We start from the raw sequence: 23,161 nt of genomic DNA, 5'->3' as shown, positions 1-23,161 counted from the left end.
AATTGCCTTTGAAGTAAGGGATCTAACATTAAGTAGCCCTATTTTGAGATGTGAGGTATCATGATCTCTTTCAGTAATGACAGGAATGGAGGTGGTCTTTATCCTAGTGAGATTGCTAAGGCGAACACCGCCATGTTTAGTTTTGCCCAACCCAGGTCGAGGCACAGACACGGTCTCAATGGTGATAGCTGAGCTGACTACACTAACTATGCTAGTGGCAGACTCCACTATGCTGGCAGGCTGGCTAATAGCCTGCTGCCTGGCCTGCACCCTATTTCATTGTGGAGCTAGAGGAGTTAGAGCCCTGTCTATGTTGGCAGATAAGATGAGAGCACCCCTCCAGCTAGGATGGAGTCCGTCACTCCTCAGCAGGTCAGGCTTGGTCCTGTTTGTGGGCGAGTCCCAGAAAGAGGGCCAATTATCTATAAATTCTATCTTTTGGGAGGGGCAGAAAACAGTTTTCAACCAGCGATTGAGTTGTGAGACTCTGCTGTAGAGCTCATCACTCCCCTAACTGGGAGGGGCCAGAGACAATTACTCGATGCCGACACATCTTTCTAGCTGATATGCACGCAGAAGCTATGTTGCGCTTGGTGATCTCTGACTGTTTCATCCTAACATCGTTGGTGCCGACGTGGATAACAATATCTCTATACTCTCTACACTCGCCAGTTTTAGCTTTAGCCAGCACCATCTTCAGATTAGCCTTAACGTCGGTAGCCCTGCCCCGGGTAAACAGTGTATGATCGCTGGATGATTCGCTTTAAGTCTAATACTGCGGGTAATGGAGTCGCCAATGACTAGAGTTTTCAATTTGTCAGAGCTAATGGTGGGAAGCTTCGGCGTCTCAGACCCCGTAACGGGAGGAGTAGAGACCAGAGAAGACTCGGCCTCTGACACCGACCCGCTGCTTAATGGGGAGAACCGGTTGAAAGTTTCTGTCTGCTGAATGAGCGACACCGGTTGAGCGTTCCTACAGCATTTCCTTCCAGAAACCGTGAGAAAGTTGTCCGGCTGCGGGGACTGTGCCAGGGGATTTATACTACTATCTGTACTTACTGGTGGCACAGACGCTGTTTCATCCTTTCCTACACTGAAATTACCCTTGCCTAACGATTGCGTCTGAAGCTGGGCTTGCAGTACAGCTATCCTCGCCGTAAGGCGAGCACAGCGGCTGCAATTAGAAGGCATCATGTTAATGTTACTACTTAGCTTCGGCTGTTGGAGGTCCTGACGAATCGTGTCCAGATAAAGCGTCCGGAGTGAAAAAGTCGAGGAAAAAATAAATATATGAACGGTAATTAAAAAGTGAAACCCGTAAAGTTGTCAGGTAGCAAAATAGGTTGGCAACAAAACGCACAGCAATTTGAAAACAATTTCAAATCATATCAATGTACGTCAGGGCCGGATCCACTCAAATCATATCAATGTACGTCAGGGCCGGATCCACTCAAATCATATCAATGTACGTCAGGGCCGGATCCACTCAAATCATATCAATGTACATCAGGGCCGGATCCACTCAAAGGTCGCCGGCGCTCTAGGTCGCCATGCTCCTGCATCTCAGCTGGATTGACGGGTTTCCTGCGCCTCTGCAGAGGTGACCGGTCCGCTCCTGTTCCCCAGGATCGCCATTTTGGTTGGCGTCCTGGGGCAAGGGCCGCACGTCGGGGAGGGGGTACTATTACGTGCGCTCCCTCTCCGGCCTCTAGGTCACCAGGCTGCTCGTTAAGACGTCATTACGTGCACCTGTGCATCGTCAGACTCACCTGGACTCCATCACTTCCTTTATTACCTGCCCTATATATGTCACTCCCTTTGGTTCCTTCCCCAGGCGTCATTGTTTCTATTTCATGTCTGTGCTTGGTTCGAGGTTCTTGTTTTGTATTATGTTTATTTTATTAAAACACTCCCTGAACTTGCTACCCGATTCTCAGCGCACATCGTTACAGCGTACTTGAGTATAACTACTGTATTATGTGAAATAAAGGAGGAAGACACTTTCTGTTGTAATCTCAATATCATTTAAAAAAACTAATTTTTAACATCCCTTCTGTCAGTAACATAAGGCACTTACTCAATGTAAAATTTTCATTATGAGATTTTTCACTTTGCTTGTAGTGGTTCAAAGTACCCCAGCTATTTCTAAGGGTGTGGTTTATCATGGTGCTAATATAGTAATCGTCTTAAATTCTCATAAATGTTTTTGAAGTCATTGTCTAGGAAGATAATGTCACCCCAAGCAATGATCTACAAAGAAAGTTAACAAGCTGTGGAAAGTCCAATATGCACACACATTTAAAGGAGTTTCTTTAGCTCACTAGGCAAGCAGCTCTCTCTCTTTCTCAAGGCTTCTTTCTCACTCATTTCTGTTCACACACCCCTTTGGTAGATCTTATTAATTATATCTCATTAGTTGCCTTGGAAACAGAGGTGAGGGAATGTACAGAGTTAAAGTGAGAGAGAGAAAGAGAGAGACTGAGGGGTAGGAGGGAGAGGTGGAGGGAGAAAGAGAGGAATGGAGAAAGAGAGAGCTGGAAAGTGGGAGAGAGGAATGGAGAAAGTGGTTGTTGCAGGATCAGCCGTGTGTCAGATTAGCATCAGGAGACATTAACACTAGTGATGCTGCTTCTGGGGCCACAATCCTACCTCTCCCTGCTGGAGTGGGAGATAAGGGTGCTCTCACAAAGGGAAGTGTAGGACCAGGAGAGAGAGAGGCTGGCTCTCCTCCACTCCCCCCCCAGGCCAACAGCCCCATTCCCAGGTACAGCAGAGCATGATGATAGGAAGAACAAAGAGTTGGGGTGTTCATTTCTTAATGCACTTATGTCAGGGTCTCATTGAAACGAAGCAGCAGAATCATGAGGGTTTACTTTGCTCCATGTCCCTACACCGCTTAAAGCCTAACAAACTGGAACTGAGCCATTTCCTTCCACTTTCAAGTTTTGGGATTATATTGCTACCATTTTGCGCTGCTGTTTTCTTGTTAAGTGTGAACTCTGTTTAATCAGTATTTTACTGCTCATTAGTTTAGTGTGTGATGGAGTAGTTATTCATCATTATGTAGCTCCGGAAATGTTTCAAGTCATTATCAGTCCTGGCCAAAACAAGGAAAGGCCTGACATCTAACTGAATAGAAAGTGGTGCAGTGCTTGGTGTGGCAGCATGTGCCTGTCCAGCCTGTCTAATGGCCCTGTACTGTAAACATAATAAACACACAGAAAGAATGAACAGGAGATGGAGTCCTGTTGTTGTTTAGTCTCAGAGTTACAGTCAGGAAGGCAACACGTGGAGGAGATCAGAGAGTAAGGGTGTCCCCAAGGCACACTCCCTCCCTTTTTTCTATCCCTCCCCTGCAGTGGGCATTTAGAAGTGGTCCTAAAAACAGGAAGTGGAGAGGCAGGAAGTTGAGTCTTGTCTGCCCACTCCGTGACCTGGCCCTGTGGTAGGATAGTCAAACTGAGCTCTTCACACACAGGAAGCACAACTGTCATGGCTATGCTCAGGACTTTGGCTCCTGTCCATGACAGTCAGAGTAATAAGGGAAATGGGTTAGGCTTTCCTCACATTAAACACTCACTTAGACAGTACAGTACACACATTTGAATGTATAGAGTCGTTGAAGAAAGTAAGAGCTAAACATTCAAAGCATTAGATGTTCTTCTTGGCTTTAAGATATATCATTCTAACCACATCATGCTCTGAATGTAGTATGGCCAATAACAGGGTCAACAATAGATGATCTGGTCTCATCCTTTAAATGAAATGAACCATATAGGATGTCGTCTTTTGTGTTGGACAGCAGTGTAAGATGTAATATGAGGTTAAGTAATACTGGGCCTACAGCTCTGTGACTACGTGCAGAGCTTATTCAGGCTTACTGACTGAGAGGGAGTGAGGGAGTGAGGCGGATGTGCTGTGTTCAGTAATTACATGGGAGTGGAGCATGTTTTATTGAGTGTGAAAGGGCCGACCCCGTCACCAACCCTCCCCATCTCCCAGAGGCCTGTCTCACGGGAGGGAGGAAGGGACAGAGAGACAGAGAGCGGCTGCTACTGGGCCTGTCTCCGTGGCCAGAAATCACTCTTAATTATATTAATTCCAAGAATCTAAGAGGACTTTTTGACCTAAACAACAATGCTCAAAACGTCACCCTGTATTTACACTCTTGGTTCGTATGGTTGTAAATGAGGCTTGGTTTGGTCTACACATTCTGTATGTCATGTAGCTGTTATTGATTTTGATGTCAGCCTGATGTGGTCTCTCCTATAGAGACATATTCTCTGTGCATTGATCTCTGTGGTGCAAATGTTTGGTAAGCACCTTTACGAAGTGCTGGACTGGTTTAAACGAAAGGCTAAGTGGTGCAGGTGTACATTATCAAGTTCTTCTAAAGAGTACATGGTGAGATGTATACATTCTTACAAGCAAGGTGAAATGGACAGAATAATCCTATCAAGCGTGATTAACATAGAGTAAAGCTTTAAATGTATAGCTCAGTTAAGATCACCTTTAAAACACCATGGTTGTATGGACCTGGAGAGTCAGTAACAGTTTAATCATCATTTAGTAGAAACTCTTATCCAGAGCAATTAGGGTTAAGTGCCTTACTCAAGGGCACATTTGACAGATTTTCCCTATAGTCGACTTGGGGATTCGAACCAGTGACATTTCAGTTACGGCCCAACCCTCTGAACAACTAGGCTACCTGCCGCCCATTGAAATCAGTTATGTTACTTAGCTACAGTTTACCATTGGCATCATTGAGCGCTAAACAATGGAAGTGTTGACTCATGGCAGCATGCTCTAGTTAGCGAGCCTTGTGGAGGGTTACGTACATCCACCTGTATAGAGGCGTGCCGTGCCGAGGCTGTGACTGGTGACACGCTGCAGTGCTGGCCCGTCTCCACGTGCTGCAGTAATCCACCAGGATTTAGTGTAACTCTGCATCCCCTCTGCTGCGCCGGCACTGCCCTGCTCTCCTCTGTCACCCAACGAGATTATGACACAACTCACAGCCAGGATTACAACTCTGCTCTCTACATACAGTGGAAGTCGTAAGTTTACATTCAGCTAAGCCAAATACATTTAAACTCAGTTTTTCACAATTCCTGACATTTAATCCTAGTAAAAATTCCCTGTCTTAGGTCAGTTAAGATCACCATTTTATTTAAAAAATGTGAAATGTCAGAATAATAGTAGAGAGAATTATTTATTTCAGCTTTCATTTCTTTCATCCCATTCCCAGTGGGTCAGAAGTTTACATACACTCAATTAGTACTTGGTAGCATTGCCTTTAAATTGTTGAACTTGGGTCTAACGTTATCGGGTAGCCTTCCATATGCTTCCCACAATAAGTTGGGTGAATTTTGTCCCACTCCTCCTGACAGAGTTGGTGTAACTGAGTCAGGTTTGTAGGCCTCCTTGTTCGCACATGTTTTTTCAGTTCTGCCCACACATTTTCTATAGGATTGAGGTCAGAGCTTTGTGATGGCCACTCCAATACCTTGACTTTGTTGCTTAAATATATCCACATCATTTTCCTTCCTCATGACGCCATCTATTTTGTGAAGTGCACCAGTCCCTCCTGCAGCAAAGCACCCCCACAACATGATGCTGCCACTGCTTCACAGTTGGGATGGTGTTCTTCGGCTTGCAAGCCTCCCCCCTTTCTCCTGCAAACATAACAATGGTCACTATGGCCAAACAGTTTTATTTTTGTTTCATCAGACTAGAGGACATTTCTCTAAAAAGAACGATCTTTGTCCCCAGTTTCAAACCGTAAGTTGCAAACCGTAGTCTGGCTTTTTTATGGCGGTTTTGGAGCAGTGGCTTCTTCCTTGCTGAGTGGCCTTTCAGGTTATGTCAATATAGGACTTGTTTTACTGTGGATATAGATACGTTTGTACCTGTTTCCTCCAGCATCTTCACAAGGTCCTTTGCTGTTGTTGTGGGATTGATTTGCACTTTTCGCACCAAAATACTTTCATCTCTAGGAGCCAGAACGCGTCTCCTTCCTGTGCGGTATGACGGCTGCGTGGTCCCATGGTGTTTATACTTGCGTACTATTGTTTGTACAGATGAACGTGGTACCTTCAGGCGTTTGGAAATTGCTCCCAAGAATGAACCAGACTTGTGGAGGTCTACAATTTTTTGTCTGAGTTCTTAGCTGATTTCTTTTGATTTTCCAATGATGTCAGGTAAAGAGGCACTGAGTTGGAAGGTAGGCCTTGAAATACATCCACAGGTACACCTCCAATTGACTCAAATTATGTCAATTAGCCTATCAGAAGCTTCTAAAGCCATGACATCATTTTCTGGAATTCTCCAAGCTGTTTAAAGGCACAGTCAACTTAGTGTATGTCAACTTCTGACCACTGGAATTGTGATACAGTGAATTATAAGTGAAATAATCTGTCTATAAACAATTGTTGGAAAAATGACTTGTGCCGTGCACACAGTAGATGTCCTAACCGACTTGCCAAAACTAGTTTGTTAACAAGAAATTTGTGGAGTGGTTGAAAAACGAGTTTTAATGACTCCAACCTAAGTGTATGTAACCGATTTCAACTGTAACTTTTACACCTGTGAACAAGTTGACTTCAAATCCATCAAGCAGTTAAGCCACAAGCATTTATTTTAGTTCAGTTATGGATTCACTTTGACGTACTTTTTACTTAGACTTTTTTATGTTTAGGCAGCTATGTGAAAAGGTTTAGTAATCGACACATGCTACAGATGTACTGATACATAATGCATCAGTGAAGAAGAAAATAAAAACAGTACAGGTGTTGATTGTCTGTCTCCCATCTGCTGTCTCTTTTGAGAACCATGCTTTAACATTCACCAGTTGTTATGCATAGATTTATAACACCTTTTATTATGCTAAAACTGATCTGAATTTGTGTAATGAAAATCAAACTTTTACTGTGTTAAATGTTATTCCTACCCAGCAAAAATTATCCAACTACATCCTGTATATAGCCTTATTATTGTTATTTTATTGTGTTTAAAAATATATATAATAATAATAATAATTGATTTAGTAAATATTTTCTTAACTCTTATTTTTCTTAAAACTGCATTTTTGGATAAGGGCTTTATAAGTAAGCATTTCACGGTAAGGTCTACCCGTTGTATTCGGGGCATGTGGCAAAGAACATGTGATTTTTGCTTTGATTTACAGATAGAATAAGGAAATCTATTTCTGTGTTTTCTTCAGATAGTAGCTGTACCAAGCAGAGTGCAGTAGCAAACCTGGTGTCTGAGGGACCTCAGCTTGTCACCTCATATTTACGTAACAGAAATGTCATGACACAAGGCATTATGCCACAAGAACCTGCACTGTACTAGACTGCTATGACAGATCCTCTCACAGTTTAGAGACGAGGTGGAATGTGTGTGGTTCACTGTCTTCAGATGTAGACCTACAATTGTACAGTAGTGTCAAGAGAAGCAAGTCAACTGCTCTTCAAAGCGAGAGAGACGGACAGAAATACACACTCATACAGACACACCAGTAGAAAACGTGTCAGTAGGAATATTTGGAAACAGTGAATGAAAAAGAACACTGTCGTTCTCACCGACTTGTTGTGATGTGGTTTAGGGAAATTCTTCAAGGGGGTTTGCGTAGTTAGTTTCCTTACTGTGGACAGCCGTGCGTGGGTTGGGGGTTGTTGGCTAGGTGATCTCATGTTGAGTTTGCCTAACAGTGGTTAGATTCAGACAGCCAGACACTATAATGCCAGTGTCTCAAAGCCTAAAATTACTGTGTGCCACTGGAACTGGCCATTTCTGGTCCCATGATGTTAGTCGGCTCTCACTGCTTTTTGGTCTATGGTGCTAACTGTATCTCTGCTGGACCGAGGCTGAATACTACAATGTTAACCTTGCCCAGAGGTTCTTTTCTAAAGGAAATATAAGCATTTTTCCATTTGCTTGTAAATTATATCCATGTGTCAGTGATGAATGCTCTTTCAGGGAGATATCTATCTCTCATAGAACTGAGATCAAAGTTCACCGGGCCTGCTGGAGTCTGAACCAGTGACCAGGTTGGCAGGTTACAGAGTACCTCACGTGGGAACTACCTCACCCACCTCAGAGGATTTAAACCTGACTGGGTGTACTCTTAATCATCTGAAGAGCATAGCTGGCAGCGGCCAGGGTCAGATGAGGAATTAAAACAAATATGTTTTATTTATTTAACCGTTATTTTTAACTAGGCATGTCAGTTAAGAACAAATTCTTATTTACAATGACTTCCTACCAAAAGGCAAAAGGCCTCCTGCGGGGATGGGATTAAAAATAAATCAAATAAAAATAAAGGATAAAACACATCATGACAAGAGAGACAACATAACATTACATAAGGAGAGACCTAAGACAATAACATAGCATGGCAGCAACACATGACAACACATGGTACAAACATGATTGGGCACAGACAACAGCACAAAGGGCAAGAAGGTAGAGACAATAATACATCACGCAAAGCAGCCACAACTGTCAGTAAGAGTTTCCATGATTGAGTTTTGGAATGAAGAGATTGAGATAAAACTGTCCAGTTTGAGTGTTTGTTGCAGCTCCTTCCAGTTGCTAGCTGCAGGGAATTGAAAATACGAGAGACTTAGGGATGTGTGTGCTTTGGGGACCTTTAACAGAATGTGACTGGCAGAATGTGTGTTGTATGTGGAGGATGAGGGCTGCAGTAGATATCTCAGATAGGTGGGAGTGAGGCCTAAGAGGGTTTTCTAAATAAGCATCAACCAATGGGTCTTGCGACGGGTATACAGACATGACCAGTTTACAGTGGAGTATAGAGTGCAGTAAGGTGGCGTATAAGGAGCATTAGTGGCATATCTGATGGCCGAATGCTAAAGACCATCTAGCCGCTCGAGAGCACCCTTACCTGCCGATCTATAAATTACGTCTCCGTTATCTAACATGGGTAGGATGGTCATCTGAATCAGGGTTAGTTTGGCAGCTGGGGTGAAAGTGGAGTGATTACGATAGAGGAAACCATGTGCTGAGAGAAGGACAGTATACCGTCTAGCCATACTCCCAAGTGCTTGTATGAGGTGACTACCTCAAGCTCTAAACTCTCAGAGGTAGTAATCACACCTGTGGGAATAGAGACATTCTTCTTACCAAACCACATGACCTTTGTTTTGGAGGTGTTCAGAACAAGGTTAAGGGCAGAGAAAGCTTGTTGGACAATAAGAAAGCTTTGATGTAGAGCGTTTAACACAAAATCCAGAGAGGGGCCAGATGAATATAAAACTGTATCATCTGCATATACATGGATGAGAGAGCTTTCTGCTGCCTGAGCTATGTACTTGATGTAAATTGAGAAGAGCGTGGGGTCTAGGATCGAGCCTTGGGGTACACCTTTGGGGAAAGGCAGTGTCTGAGACAGCAGATGTTCTGACTTTAAACACTGCACTCTTTGAGAGAGGTAGTTAGCAAACCAAGCCAAAGACCCCTCAGAGACACCAATACTCCTTAGCCGGCCCACAAGAATGGAATGGTCTACCGTGTCAAAAGCTTTGGCCAAGGAAGAGTGGAGCTCTGTGCTTGGTCTTCACAGGCATCTTAGGAATACTTTTGACTGACTACTGGTGTACATATGAGAGTAAGACAGACACAGAGAGCGAGAGAGAATAGGATACATTTTTTGTTGTTAAAGCTCTGTAATTCTGTCATCCTGCTACTGGTTGTTAGGCTTAAAGATCAAAGCCAGATATACCCAGTAGACATTGACTTGGTTGGGAGTCAACACCAGCTCCACATGGCAACTTGTACTTCAGTAAGAGCTTAATGCAGTCATTTCTCACATAAAATGGAAAAGATAATTTCACACTTATGTATGAAAAGCTCTTGAAAGGCACTTTTATCATTGGTTCTGAATCAGGCCTATTCAACACTAAAGAGCAGATGAACTTATAAATTGCGTTTAGCATTTTCCGAACGGTTTCTCCTTTAAGTCTGAAGTGTTCTGACAGTGGCTCCAGCTGCTGTGGAAGTGCAGGTGAGGAGATAAGGTGCCATCATGTTCTCCTGTCTGTCTCATAACCTCTCTGTATGTGTCAGGGAATGGAACACAGAGCCATTGGGTGCTTTGTTGTGCCTGAGAAGAGATCACTGGGTGTTATGTTAACTATGTTCTCTCTCTCTCTCTCTCTCTCTCTCTCTCTCTCTCTCTCTCTCTCTCTCTCTCTCTCTCTCTCTCTCTCTCTCTCTCTCCCCTGCAGATTGTGGTGTGGTCACGAAAACAACAGTCAGAGAGAGAGAAGAGAGAGTGTTGTACAATGTGCTAGGAGATAAGGAAGAAGACGAGCTCGGTAGTTTTTCTGATATTCTTGAGGTGTCAGAGAGACCGAACAGAACGCAGAGATGGGACGGAAGAAGATACAGATCACCAGGATCATGGATGAGAGGAACAGGCAGGTCAGTGTCACCCCTCTCCCCTGCCCTCCACTCAGCATAAAGATAAACCTCTCTCCACACACAAGCCGATGGCAGCAGGCTACTCCCACTTGTCTACCTGAGGCCTACAGTGTTGTTCCGCTTGGAGTTGAAAACAGGAGTTGTCTTCTCACCGCTTACCACCTGTGGTGAATTCTTGACAGGGACTCAAAGTGCCCACTGACTTCACAGGATTGTATGTTTTCATATAGCAACTATTTGAGGGCGCACTTTTCTCTGGAGTGAATTGGTGACTCAAGTATTTTCAATCCAATAAACACCATTTATTGTTTGTAATAAATTGACATTATCCAGTCCTTTAAGAGAACGTATATCTCTCCAGTTTAAGGGTTGGAGTAAAATGCCATTTCTATATTGGGTCATATTTTGGATAGGATACCTGTTCTATGGAACTGAAGCTGCTGTCAGTGACAATATAAATCTGAACAAAAAGTCCCCAGCCGGATAAACAAGAACCATGACATTTTTTTGTCAGTGCAGCGTTATTTACAGACATGATTCCCCCGCTACCCTGCAATTTCAGCAGGAGAAGTTGATGAGGCAGCAGCAGTAGTATAGCAGGCTGCAGCGGGGGCTGCTTGGCGTGGGAGTGAACCCAGAACACTGAGCAGTGAGCGGGGCGAAGTGGGGCGACTGCGGCCTCTCCACACTGGAGGGCTTGTCCCTTGGCCTGACAGGGCCCCTCGCTGGGCTCCGCGCGGCTCCATGCGGTTGCAGCTGCTTGGTAGTAATTAGGAGCAGCCACTGCACCACACCACCCTCTCATTAGTAGGGTGGGTCAGTTAGCCGGACACAGAGCACCCTTCTCTCCCTCAACTCTAACTGCCATGGATCTGGTACTGGCCAGCCACAGAGAGGAGAGGCCTGCCCTGGAATTCACTCTGTTTGCCTGCTCACGCTAAATATAACCTGCTTAAACAGTACAGTAACGTCCTGTCTGCTCTACCACTGTCTGAGGCCGACTGTATCTGTGGAGAACCGAAATCCCTAGAGTTTTCTTATCTTTGCATTACATATGCAGAATATGTAGATATATGTCAGGTAGTAGGTATTCCTGTGAACAGCAATGTGTTTGATATTTTGCATTACCCATGATATAGTATGGAGACGTGGTCTTTGAGCCCGATCCAATAGGATTTATCCTATTCGCACCCTCTCAAAATATAATTTGCACTCTCTAGTGGGTGAAACAACTTTTATGCCATGCACACAGAAGGCAAATTGAGGTTTTGCTCACCCTCCTGAGGGTGATAACATGAGACCTCATGCCCCTTCTCCTCAATGCTGCTCCCGCTCCCCCCGTTTCTCTGACTGTTACTGTGTGGGATGCAGCTCAGCCAAGTGAGAAACCAAAATCTACATGATGGGCCAATTATCAACATAACACCTGCTTCTGGGTGGGATCCAAATAGCAGTCCAGGTGAGAGCAGGCTCCTGCCAGAGCTTTATTATCTGCACCATCTGCACTGACCTGTGACATCAGCAAAAAAGGAAAAGGAAGAAAGCGACAACATCAGTTCAGGTTGTTTCTGATTGCTAAATCGGCTGTGAACCCTCAGGATAATCAGTCTAGCTAACCAACGCGATATCTCAGCTACCATTGGCTAGATTTTGATGAAACTTGCGTGAATGATCAAATCACATCAAAGTTAATTTGTCACATGCTCCGAATACAACCTTACAGTGAAATGCTTACTTAGAGGCTCTAACCAACAGGGCAAAAAGGTAAGGTGAACAATAGGTAAGTAAATAAATAAAAAACAACAGTAAAAAGACAGTGAAAAATAACAGTAGAGAGGCTATATACAGTAGAGAGGCTATATACAGTAGAGAGGCTTTATACAGTAGAGAGGCTATATACAGTAGAGAGGCTATATACAGTAGAGAGGCTTTATACAGTAGAGAGGCTATATACAGTAGAGAGGCTATATACAGTAGAGAGGCTTTATACAGTAGAGAGGCTATATACAGTAGAGAGGCTTTATACAGTAGAGAGGCTTTATACAGTAGAGAGGCTTTATACAGTAGAGAGGCTTTATACAGTAGAGAGGCTATATACAGTAGAGAGGCTATATACAGTAGAGAGGCTATATACAGTAGAGAGGCTTTATACAGTAGAGAGGCTTTATACAGTAGAGAGGCTTTATACAGTAGAGAGGCTATATACAGTAGAGAGGCTATATACAGTAGAGAGGCTATATACAGGCACCGGTCAGTCAGGCTGATTGAGGTAGTATGTACATGTGGATGTGGTTAAAGGGATTATGCATATATGATGAACAGAGAGTAGCAGTGGTGTAAAAGAGGGGTTGGCGGGTGGTGGGTGGCAGGACACAATGCAGATAGCCGGCTAGCCAATGTGCGGGGGCACTGGTTGGTTCGGCCAATTGAGGTAGTATGTACAGTGGGGAGAACAAGTATTTGATACACTCCCGATTTTGCAGGTTTTCCTACTTACAAAGCATGTAGAGGTCTGTAATTTTTATCATAGGTACACTTCAACTGTGAGAGACAGAATCTAAAACAAAACCACAACAAAAATCCAGAAAATCACATTGTATGATTTTTAAGTAATTCATTTGCATTTTATTGCATTAAATAATCATTTGATCACCTACCAACCAGTAAGAATTCTGGCTCTCACAGACCTGTTAGTTTTTCTTTAAGAAGCCCTCCAGTTCTCCACTCATTACCTGAATTAACTGCACCTGTTTGAACTCGTTACCTGTATAAAAGACACCTGTCCACACACACATAAAACAGACTCAAACCTCTCCACAATGGCCAAGACCAGAGAGCTGTGTAAGGACATAAGGGATAAAATTGTAGATCTGCGCAAGGTTGGGATGGGCTACAGGACAATAGGCAAGCAGCTTGGTGAGAAGGCAACAACTGTTGGCGAATTATTAAAAAATGGAAGAAGTTCAAGATGATGGTCAATCACCCTTGGTCTGGGGCTCCATGCAAGATCTCACCTCGTGGGGCATCAATGATCATGAGGAAGGTGAGGGATCAGCCTATAACTACACGGCAGGACCTGGTCAATGACCTGAAGAGAGCTGGGACCACAGTCTCAAAGAAAACCATTAGTAACACACTACGCCATTATGGAGGTCCCCCTGCTCAAGCCAGTGCATGTCCAGGCCCGCCTGAAGTTTGCCAATGACCATCTGGATGATCCAGAGGAGGAATGGAAGAAGTTCATGTGGTCCTTTGAGACAAAAATAGAGCTTTTTGGTCTAAACTCCACTAGCCGTGTTTGGAGGAAGAAGAAGGATGAATACAACCCGAAGAAAACCATCCCAACCGTGAAGCATGGAGGTGGAAACATCATTCTTTGGGGATGCTTTTCTGCAAAGGGGACAGGACGACTGCACCGTATTGAGGGGATGATGGATGGGGACATGTATCGCGAGATCTTGGCCAACAACCTCCTTCCCTCAGTAAGAGCATTGAAGATGGGTCGTGGCTGGGTCTTCCAGCATGGCAATGACCCAAAACACACAGCCAGGGCAACTAAGGAGTGGCTCCGTAAGAAGCATCTCAAGGTCCTGGAGTGGCCTAGCCAGTCTCCAGACCTGAACCCAATAGAAAATATTTGGAGGGAGCTGAAAGTCCGTATTGCCCAGCGACAGCCCCGAAACCTGAAGGATCTGGAGAAGGTCTGTATGGAAGAGTGGGCCAAAATCCCTGCTGCAGTGTGTGCAAACCTGGTCAAGAACTACAGGAAATGTATGAACTCTATAATTGCAAACAAAGGGTTCTGTACCAAATATTAAGTTCTGCTTTTCTGATGTATCAAATACTTATGTCATGCAATAAAATGCAAATTAATGACTTAAAAATCATACAATGTGATTTTCTGGATTTTTGTTTTAGATTCTGTCTCTCACAGTTGAAGTGTACCTATGATAAAAAAAATACAGAATAAGAATAAGCTTTGCCTTGTCTGACTGTCTTGGATGTTTGTACCATTCTAGTTCGTTGGTGATGTGGACACCAAGGAACTTGAAGCTCTCAACCTGCTCCATTACAGCCCCGTCGATGAGAATGGGGGCATGCTCAGCCCTCCTTTTCCTGTAGTCCACAATCATCTCCTTAGTCTTGGTTACGTTGAGGGATAAGTTGTCATTCTGGCACCACCCGGCCAGGTCTCTGACCTCCACCCTATAGGCTGTCTCGTTGTTGTCGGTGATCAGGCCAACCACTGTTGTGTCGTCTGCAAACTTAATGATGGTGTTGGAGTCGTGCCTGGCCATGCAGTTGTGGGTGAACAGGGAGTACAGAAGGGGACTGAGCATGCACCCTTGGGGGGCTCCAGTGTTGAGGATCAGCGTGGCAGATGTGTTGCTACCTATCCTCACCACCTGGGGGCGACCCATCAGGAAGTCCAGGATCCAGTTGCAGAGGGAGGTGTTTAGTCCCAGGATCCTTAGCTTAGTGATGAGCTTTGAGGGTACTATGGTGTTGAACGCTGAGCTGTAGTCAATGAATAGCATTCTCATATGATGCGTCTTACCATAGAGATCCATCATTTACAAAATCACACTGATTGGCCTAAGGGGGGCGCTGCATCATTCATGGGGGACGACATGTTTACCGTTGCCTTTTTTTTCCACAATACGATTTTGAAATGTCACACTTCTTCATCTCCCAGAATGGTTATCAGAAGAGCCCAGGCACTGCCATTACTCTTCTATGAGAATAGGGCACACTGTGAAAACACTGGGAGTGCTGCTATAATACAATTTCACCATGATAATGTGATGTGTGTGTATCTTCTCTCTATGGACCATAAAACACACAGTCCCCTTTCCCTGGGGTGTGCTCCTAACCAAGGGGGAATGGCCATTAGCATTCAGGCTCATTATCAGAAGACAGTTAGAATCTTTATCCGCATGGCCAGCAATCCGTATTCATAGCATTAATGGGGAATAACGACATATTTCTAAAATGTCACTATGTTTCTAAACCCCTCTGACTTGTTGTAGGACTGTCTGTCAAAGTGTGCACCTTTCTCACTCGGAGCTCGGTCACAGGGTTACATAGCCCCCCACTCACTACAGCGCAAATATGCAGAAAATATCAAAGTTTTGTCACAGCGAAAAAATACTAAATTCAGGAAGTCCAGTCGATTGTGAGATATGGCATATACATTTTAAATGATACATTTGGGTCACGGGTTCACATTTTTACATTTTCTGAGATCTCTGCCAAACAAGGAGGAAACAGCAGTCAACTCATGCAACAACACACACAGGAGGGGACTCCTCATAAACACAACACGCCGGTAGTTTTCAAAATAGCCTCCAGACTTTAGAACATCACCCAACACAACACGCCTTTTACTATACTGTCAGAAGCATCATCAGATCTTGGTAGTAGTCTATTTAATTTGTTTTTCAATGCACCGGAAACCAAGCAGAAAATGTTGGTCTCTAAAGATGGCTTCGTAGCCACACAAATACATTATAAGATTATTGTCACCCTCCCGAATAGCGCAGTGGATCGCAGTACCACTTTAGAGTCTGGGTTCGAGTCCAGGCTCTGTCGCGACTGGGAGATCCATGGGGCGGCGCACAACAGTGGGCCGAGTGCAGTGCACGCTGACACAGTCGCCAGGTGTACGGTGTTTCCTCCAACACATTGGTGTGGCTGGCTTCTGGGTTAAGTGGGTATTGTGTCACAAAGCAGTGCTGCTTGGTTGTGTTCTGGAGGACTTACGGCTCTCGACATTTGCCTCTCCTGCCACTCCCTCCTTGCTTGGCAGAGGTCTCAGAAAAGGTCAAATTGTGAACCTGTGACCCAAGTTTATCACATAAAATGTATATGCCATATCTCACAATCGATTGGACTTCCAGAATTTAGTCATTTCTGTGACAGGATGTTTATATTTTTCATAGATTTGCATTATTCCACAAAGTCCTATCTAGCGCTGCAGTGAGAGTGGGGGGCTGCATAACCTGGTGACGTAGCTGTCGCTCTACCTTGCTCTAGCTCTACCTCGCTCTACCTTGCTCTAGCTCTACCTTGCTCTACCTTGCTCTAGCTCTACCTCGCTCTAGCTCTACCTCGCTCTACCTTGCTCTAGCTCTACCTCGCTCTACCTTGCTCTAGCTCTACCTCGCTCTAGCTCTACCTCGCTCTACCTTGCTCTAGCTCTACCTCGCTCTACCTTGCTCTAGCTCTACCTCGCTCTAGCTCTACCTCGCTCTACCTTGCTCTAGCTCTACCTCGCTCTAGCTCTACCTCGCTCTACCTTGCTCTAGCTCTACCTCGCTCTAGCTCTACCTCGCTCTACCTTGCTCTAGCTCTACTTCGCTCTACCTTGCTCTAGCTCTACCTCGCTCTAGCTCTACCTCGCTCTACCTTGCTCTAGCTCTACCTCGCTCTAGCTTGCTACCTCGCTCTACCTTGCTCTAGCTCTACCTCGCTCTACCTTGCTCTAGCTCTACCTCGCTCTACCTTGCTCTAGCTCTACCTCGCTCTAGCTTGCTCTAGCTCTACCTCGCTCTAGCTCTACCTCGCTCTAGCTCTACCTCGCTCTACCTTGCTCTAGCTCTACCTCGCTCTAGCTCTACCTCGCTCTACCTTGCTCTAGCTCTACCTCGCTCTAGCTCTACCTCGCTCTACCTTGCTCTAGCTCTACCTCGCTCTAGCTCTACCTCGCTCTACCTTGCTCTAGCTCTACCTCGCTCTACCTTGCTCTAGCTCTACCTCGCTCTAGCTCTACCTCGCTCTACCTTGCTCTAGCTCTACCTCGCTCTACCTTGCTCTAGCTCTACCTCGCTCTAGCTCTACCTCGCTCTACCTTGCTCTAGCTCTACCTCGCTCTACCTTGCTCTAGCTCTACCTCGCTCTAGCTCTACCTCGCTCTACCTTGCTCTAGCTCTACCTCGCTCTACCTTGCTCTAGCTCTACCTCGCTCTAGCTCTACCTCGCTCTACCTTGCTCTAGCTCTACCTCGCTCTAGCTCTACCTCGCTCTACCTTGCTCTAGCTCTACCTCGCTCTAGCTCTACCTTGCTCTACCTTGCTCTAGCTCTACCTCGCTCTAGCTCTACCTCGCTCTACCTTGCTCTAGCTCTACCTCGCTCTAGCTCTACCTCGCTCTACCTTGCTCTAGCTCTACCTTGCTCTAGCTCTACCTCGCTCTCCCACTTTGACAGACAGTCCAATAATGCGTCAGAGGGGTTTAGGAGCATAGAAACATTTTAGAAATTTGCCGTAATTCCTAATTAAATAGTGTGGTAATACAGGACACTGCACGGGGACAGCAGCAGGGGTGTTCTCCTAACATCAACACTTGAAGTGCTCTGGAAGGGTTGTTGACCTTTCACGCTTTATGGCAGAAAGATTAGCCTCAAGAGCCCATGCAGAACTCAGGCAGAGCTCAGGCAGAGCCCATGCAGAGCTCAGGCAGAGCTCAGGCAGAGCCCATGCAGAGCTCAGGCAGAGCCCATGCAGAGCTCAGGCAGAGCTCAGGCAGAGCCCATGCAGAGCTCAGGCAGAGCCCATGCAGAGCTCAGGCAGAGCTCAGGCAGAGCTCAGGCAGAGCCCATGCAGAGCCCATGCAGAGCTGAGGCAGAGCCCATGCAGAGCCCATGCAGAGCTCAGGCAGAGCCCATGCAGAGCCCATGCAGAGCTCAGGCAGAGCCCATGCAGAGCCCATGCAGAGCTCAGGCAGAGCTCATGCAGAGCCCATGCAGAGCTGAGGCAGAGCCCATGCAGAGCCCATGCAGAGCTCAGGCAGAGCCCATGCAGAGCCCATGCAGAGCTCAGGCAGAGCCCATGCAGAGCCCATGCAGAGCCCATGCAGAGCCCATGCAGAGCCCATGCAGAGCCCATGCAGAGCTCAGGCAGAGCCCATGCAGAGCCCATGCAGAGCTCAGGCAGAGCCCATGCAGAGCCCATGCAGAGCCCATGCAGAGCCCATGCAGAGCTCAGGCAGAGCCCATGCAGAGCTGAGGCAGAGCCCATGCAGAGCTGAGGCAGAGCCCATGCAGAGCTCAGGCAGAGCCCATGCAGAGCTGAGGCAGAGCCCATGCAGAGCCCATGCAGAGCTCAGGCAGAGCCCATGCAGAGCTCAGGCAGAGCCCATGCAGAGCCCATGCGGAGCTCAGGCAGAGCCCATGCAGAGCTCAGGCAGAGCCCATGCAGAGCCCATGCAGAGCTCAGGCAGAGCCCATGCAGAGCTCAGGCAGAGCCCATGCAGAGCCCATGCAGAGCTCAGGCAGAGCCCATGCAGAGCTCAGGCAGAGCCCATGCAGAGCTCAGGCAGAGCATGTAAACTATGTAATTTCTAGGAAGTTTCTTTGCTTTCCTTTGGATTGACTCATCTGTCAATTCTCTAAAATGTATTAATAACCAAATCACTTTTTCATGAATAGATTTCATGAATTTAGAATTATTTTATGATGCTCACCCTAGGTCCCCCCCCCCACCCCCTTGGTTCTACTGCGTTCCTTCTCTTCATACTCTAGGTGTATGAAAGATGGCGGCTGAGGTCCTGTCAGGTAGAAACCTCAGCTCAGCCAGTCTCACTGAGCAGAACAGCCTGCCTGACATACTAATTGCAAACCTGTGTAAACGATGAATTCTATAATGGAGCTCGACAACAGAATCACTATGGATGGATCAATCCTCAGCTCAGCCCAGCCAGTGAAAGGCCTGATTTACCCAAGTGCACCACTCTACAATTAATACTCCAAATGATAACACACACCTGTCTCATTTAGATAATCTGGCTGAATAATTCAAGAGTAGGGGAATGTTCTGAGATGATTCCCTGAGGGGGAATCTGATTTAATAATATAATTTGCCTCACATGACCTGATGAGAAGTGCCTTTCAGACAGAGAAACTCTCTGTTGTGGCCTGATTGTGTTGTGATTGTTATGTTGTACTAGGAGACAAAGACTATGTGAGAGGCCATGGAGGAGACGGTGGGGCTTTTTAGTAGCAGCGTGTGCTGGGGACTCCCTCCCAGTGAAAGGACATTGGAAGGTACAGAGTGACCTTGTTTTGTGGTGGCTCAGTTGGTAGAGCACAGTGCTTGCAAAGGCAGTGTTGTAGGTTTGATTCCCACGGGGGACCAGTTATGATAAAGTATGAAAATGTTTGCTCACTACTGTAAGACAAAAGTGTGATTGGCTGTGTCTGGCCCAGGGAACGCTACGTAGTTAGCTCCTCGTGTCTAATGACGTCCTCTGGATGCCATTAAGCAGGCTCACTGGGGGTAATTGCCCAAGTCATTAAAAGTTTGATGATTTTTCTGCTGGGTGGAGGGTTGCCTGCCCTTGCTGTGGGCACAGTGCTGCTCTCTCTTTCCCTCTCCCTCTCCCTATCTCCCTCTCCCTCTCTCTCTCCCCCTCTCCCTCTCTCACCAGGGAGCAGCAGAGCACATCTCTATTTTTCATCTCTTTCTCTCCCCACTCTGAAACTGAAAGCTCCAGGGCCAACTCCATTATTTATTTAACAGGTAAAAACCTTGTTGGTAGAGAATGGAGAGGGAATAAAGGAAGGTGAAGTGGTGGAAAACAGGGGAGGCTAGGTGGAGTGCATCTATGACGCATGTTTGAAAAAATATAGTGTTTAACTGCCTTACAAATGAGAGGGTAGCAGCTATATGTGAAACAGGGAAAATTATGTTTTGTTCTCCAATGGTGAAGTATTAGCAAGAGGTTAGTGAGGGAAGTATAATGGTCTGCTCCTGTTGTCAGATTGAAAAGCAGAGCCAATGAGATTATTCAACCTTTTCTACCCATCAGGACAGACAGACCGTTATGAATTTAAGGATTCAAATTACGACCAATAAGGAATGATAATTACATTATTTTCTAGCACCAGTCCTCTCACCGGCTCAGCCGAGTAAACTCTATACATCCAGTATCAATATAGACCTATCATATAATAATAATATAATAATAATAATATATGCCATTTAGCAGACGCTTTTATCCAAAGCGACTTACAGTTATGTGTGCATACATTCTACGTATGGGTGGTCCCGGGGATCGAACCCACTACCCTGGCGTTACAAGCGCCATGCTCTACCAACTGAGCTACAGAAGGACCAATCAGAGGAGGTCAGAGTGTTGGACTCTTTTCTTGTGGTCTAATGGGAAGGATTGTCTACTTAGGTTCCAAGGTCAAGCCCAGCTGGTGGGTCAGGCCTCTTGATCCTGCGGTGGTCCATTGGCACAGGGGTCCTGGAGCTGTCCATCCTCCATGTGAAAGCTGATCCAGCCAGACAGGACAGGAGGGAAGGCCTTGTGCCTAGTACTGTACAGCCAAGGAGCCAGGGGGCCCGGGTCACTCTCCCAGCTGGTGTCAGGGCACACATGCTCTGCAGCCAACCAAGCCTACCTATCCTTCCACACCCCTGTCTGCCATGGAGACCATTAGAGTGGACATGGAGTTCCATCTCCCTTTTCCCTCAATGGGTCGGCATCACCTCTATCACCCCAAAGCCAGCCCTGATGGCCTGTTTGTCATGTTGACTACTGGAAATTGATAGACCTGACGAGTGACAGGTCCCTCTATCATTGTCTTTCTCTGGAGACAGGATCATGTAGGTATTCAGTTCATATCATGGCATAGCAAGATGACCATGCACTCAGCTTGATCTCTGGCAACAAATGCTATACAGTATAGTAGTTCAACACATAAAACCACTTGACCAAGCTAAACATTCTATTGAAAATCGTTCATCTTCCCACATGTAATTACTGACTACAGTTGTCAATGGAGAATTTCGGAAGCACAATGCCTGAGGCATGCAGTTCATAGATAGGATGGGTGGAGACCTGAAGGAAAAGTAGTTGGAGAAAGTTTTCTATGAGAGCAGAATTAGCACCCCCAGCTCGTCACTAGCAGTGAGAGAGAATCTGAAAAGGTCAAGGTTTTCAGCCAGGCGCACAATCAGGTGAGAAATGCTAATATAATTACTGTCTGTCTGCTAGGCATTGTGTGGGTTATTATAATGACCTTATCAAAGGCTGCAGAAAGTTGGAGAAATGGATCCATTTTATATTTAGAGTTTAAAATAGTTGAGTCATTAGATGTGTTCTATATTTGCAGTTGATTGCTTGGCAGAGGATAACAGTAGCACACTAGTAACTTGTGGTACCCTAAAGTAGTTTTTTCCACATGATTTACAGTGGATTCTCCTTTCGCTGTCACTGTCATTGCACAAATTAGACGGTACATTAACTAAACATAATCATTTACACTTGAAGCACCATCCAAATTCTTGAGGAACCCATAGAATGGTGCCTACGTGTGTGGGTGTCTTTGACGCGGTGAGCAATAGAAAACCCTGCCTACAGACTAGCCCACGTGACCTCAAGCATGTCTGTGGTTTTCCACTGTCTCACCAGGCAGTCACCCCATAGAGGACAGTGGCTGGGGGGTGTCAACCCAAAGGCCCACGCCTCAGCAAGGACTCAACTCTGCGGTGTAGGCTACTGATAGTCATGGCACAAAGGGCTTGGTCTCGCTGCATCTAAGAGTTTTTTTATGATGACGATATACCTTGTTGTACATTACTATGAAGCACAGTATGTGGACATATTGTTTGCCATGTCTGTATTCTCTTCTTTGATCAGTGCATACAGAACAGAAACCATGTCAGACATGCGTCCTACAGTGTGTCCAGTCAGTGCAAGGATACAGACAGTACAATAGAATAGGGAACACGCCTCTTTAAGGGTAAGCAGCTGGCTCTGCAGGGGCGATGCGGAACGAAGCAGGGTCTCTGTGCTCCTCTGGGTGAAATGAAGCAGGAGCCTGGGTCAGCACAGCGCTGTGGCCCTGCTCTTTCACTCAGCACACCGAGAGCCAGCCCAGCCAGGTGGAACAAAGTCCCAGCTCACCAGTTCAGTTCATTCACCCAGGGTTAGCTTCCTGCTTCCTGCTGAAAGGTAATGCTCCCTCCCTCCATGGCTTAGCTTAGCAGACATACTCATCTGCTAAAATGCAGTCCATTTGTTAATCATTTCCCCACATGACAGTCGGTGCTTTCCAGCCGATTAAACAAACAAGTAAGCAAGCAAGCAGCTCTGAGAAGGAGTGTGAGTCAAGGGAGGTCATTGTCAGGTGGTTTGACCTGTCACACACAGGTCCATTAACCTGCACCAGGAGCTACTGTAGCCTACTGTACTGTGTTATAGTCAGGTCTGATGAGAACGGAGTGGGGAATGGTCCTCTGTGGACCAAGGATACAAAGACTGCACATACCCTTGTCTGCCCTCATGGAGCGTATTACCTCCACAGCACAAATAAGCACTATGACATGCCAAAACCAATATATAGAGGAGTTGCTCTCCTGCAGGACTCGTATACATCCATATGTCAAACTTACTGTGAATGCAGATGTTTTTACATCAATATCAAATCATTTCTGGGTAACAATTAATAGGCAATTACAAACATTGTCTACATCATTTTCATTATCTCCAGTACATTACCAGTGTTTACATATGTGAAAATGGCGCACCATGTTTTGTAGAAAAAAATCTAAAGTAAGAAAGTTCAACCTGATGACATCATCAAAAGCCAAAGCGGTGATTTTGAAACACTATGAGATTCACAGTGACGTGGGGAGCAAGACAATACATTCCGTTTGGCTGGAAACTTGTTGGTTTTGAAAATCATTTTCGTACTTTTAGTCCTACC

The 23,161-nt window shown here is 45.7% G+C and overlaps 1 protein-coding gene across 6 annotated transcripts in view; it reads left to right on the top strand.

Annotated features, from left to right (window-relative positions):
* Positions 1-23,161, top strand: part of LOC124036705 (myocyte-specific enhancer factor 2A-like) — a 113,508-nt gene that overhangs the window by 44,365 nt on the left and 45,982 nt on the right. For all 6 annotated transcript variants that reach the window (XM_046351555.1, XM_046351554.1, XM_046351557.1 and 3 more), the window contains one exon: positions 10,251-10,446. In XM_046351555.1, the coding sequence (XP_046207511.1) occupies positions 10,393-10,446 (54 nt within the window). In that variant the 5' untranslated portion in view covers positions 10,251-10,392. The remainder of the gene's footprint in view (positions 1-10,250; positions 10,447-23,161) is intronic.

The sequence above is a fragment of the Oncorhynchus gorbuscha genome, linkage group LG01, assembly GCF_021184085.1.
Source record: "Oncorhynchus gorbuscha isolate QuinsamMale2020 ecotype Even-year linkage group LG01, OgorEven_v1.0, whole genome shotgun sequence".
Lineage (NCBI taxonomy): Eukaryota > Metazoa > Chordata > Actinopteri > Salmoniformes > Salmonidae > Oncorhynchus > Oncorhynchus gorbuscha.
Note: the sequence above shows the minus strand (reverse complement) of the source record. Positions and strands in the feature narration are given on the sequence as shown.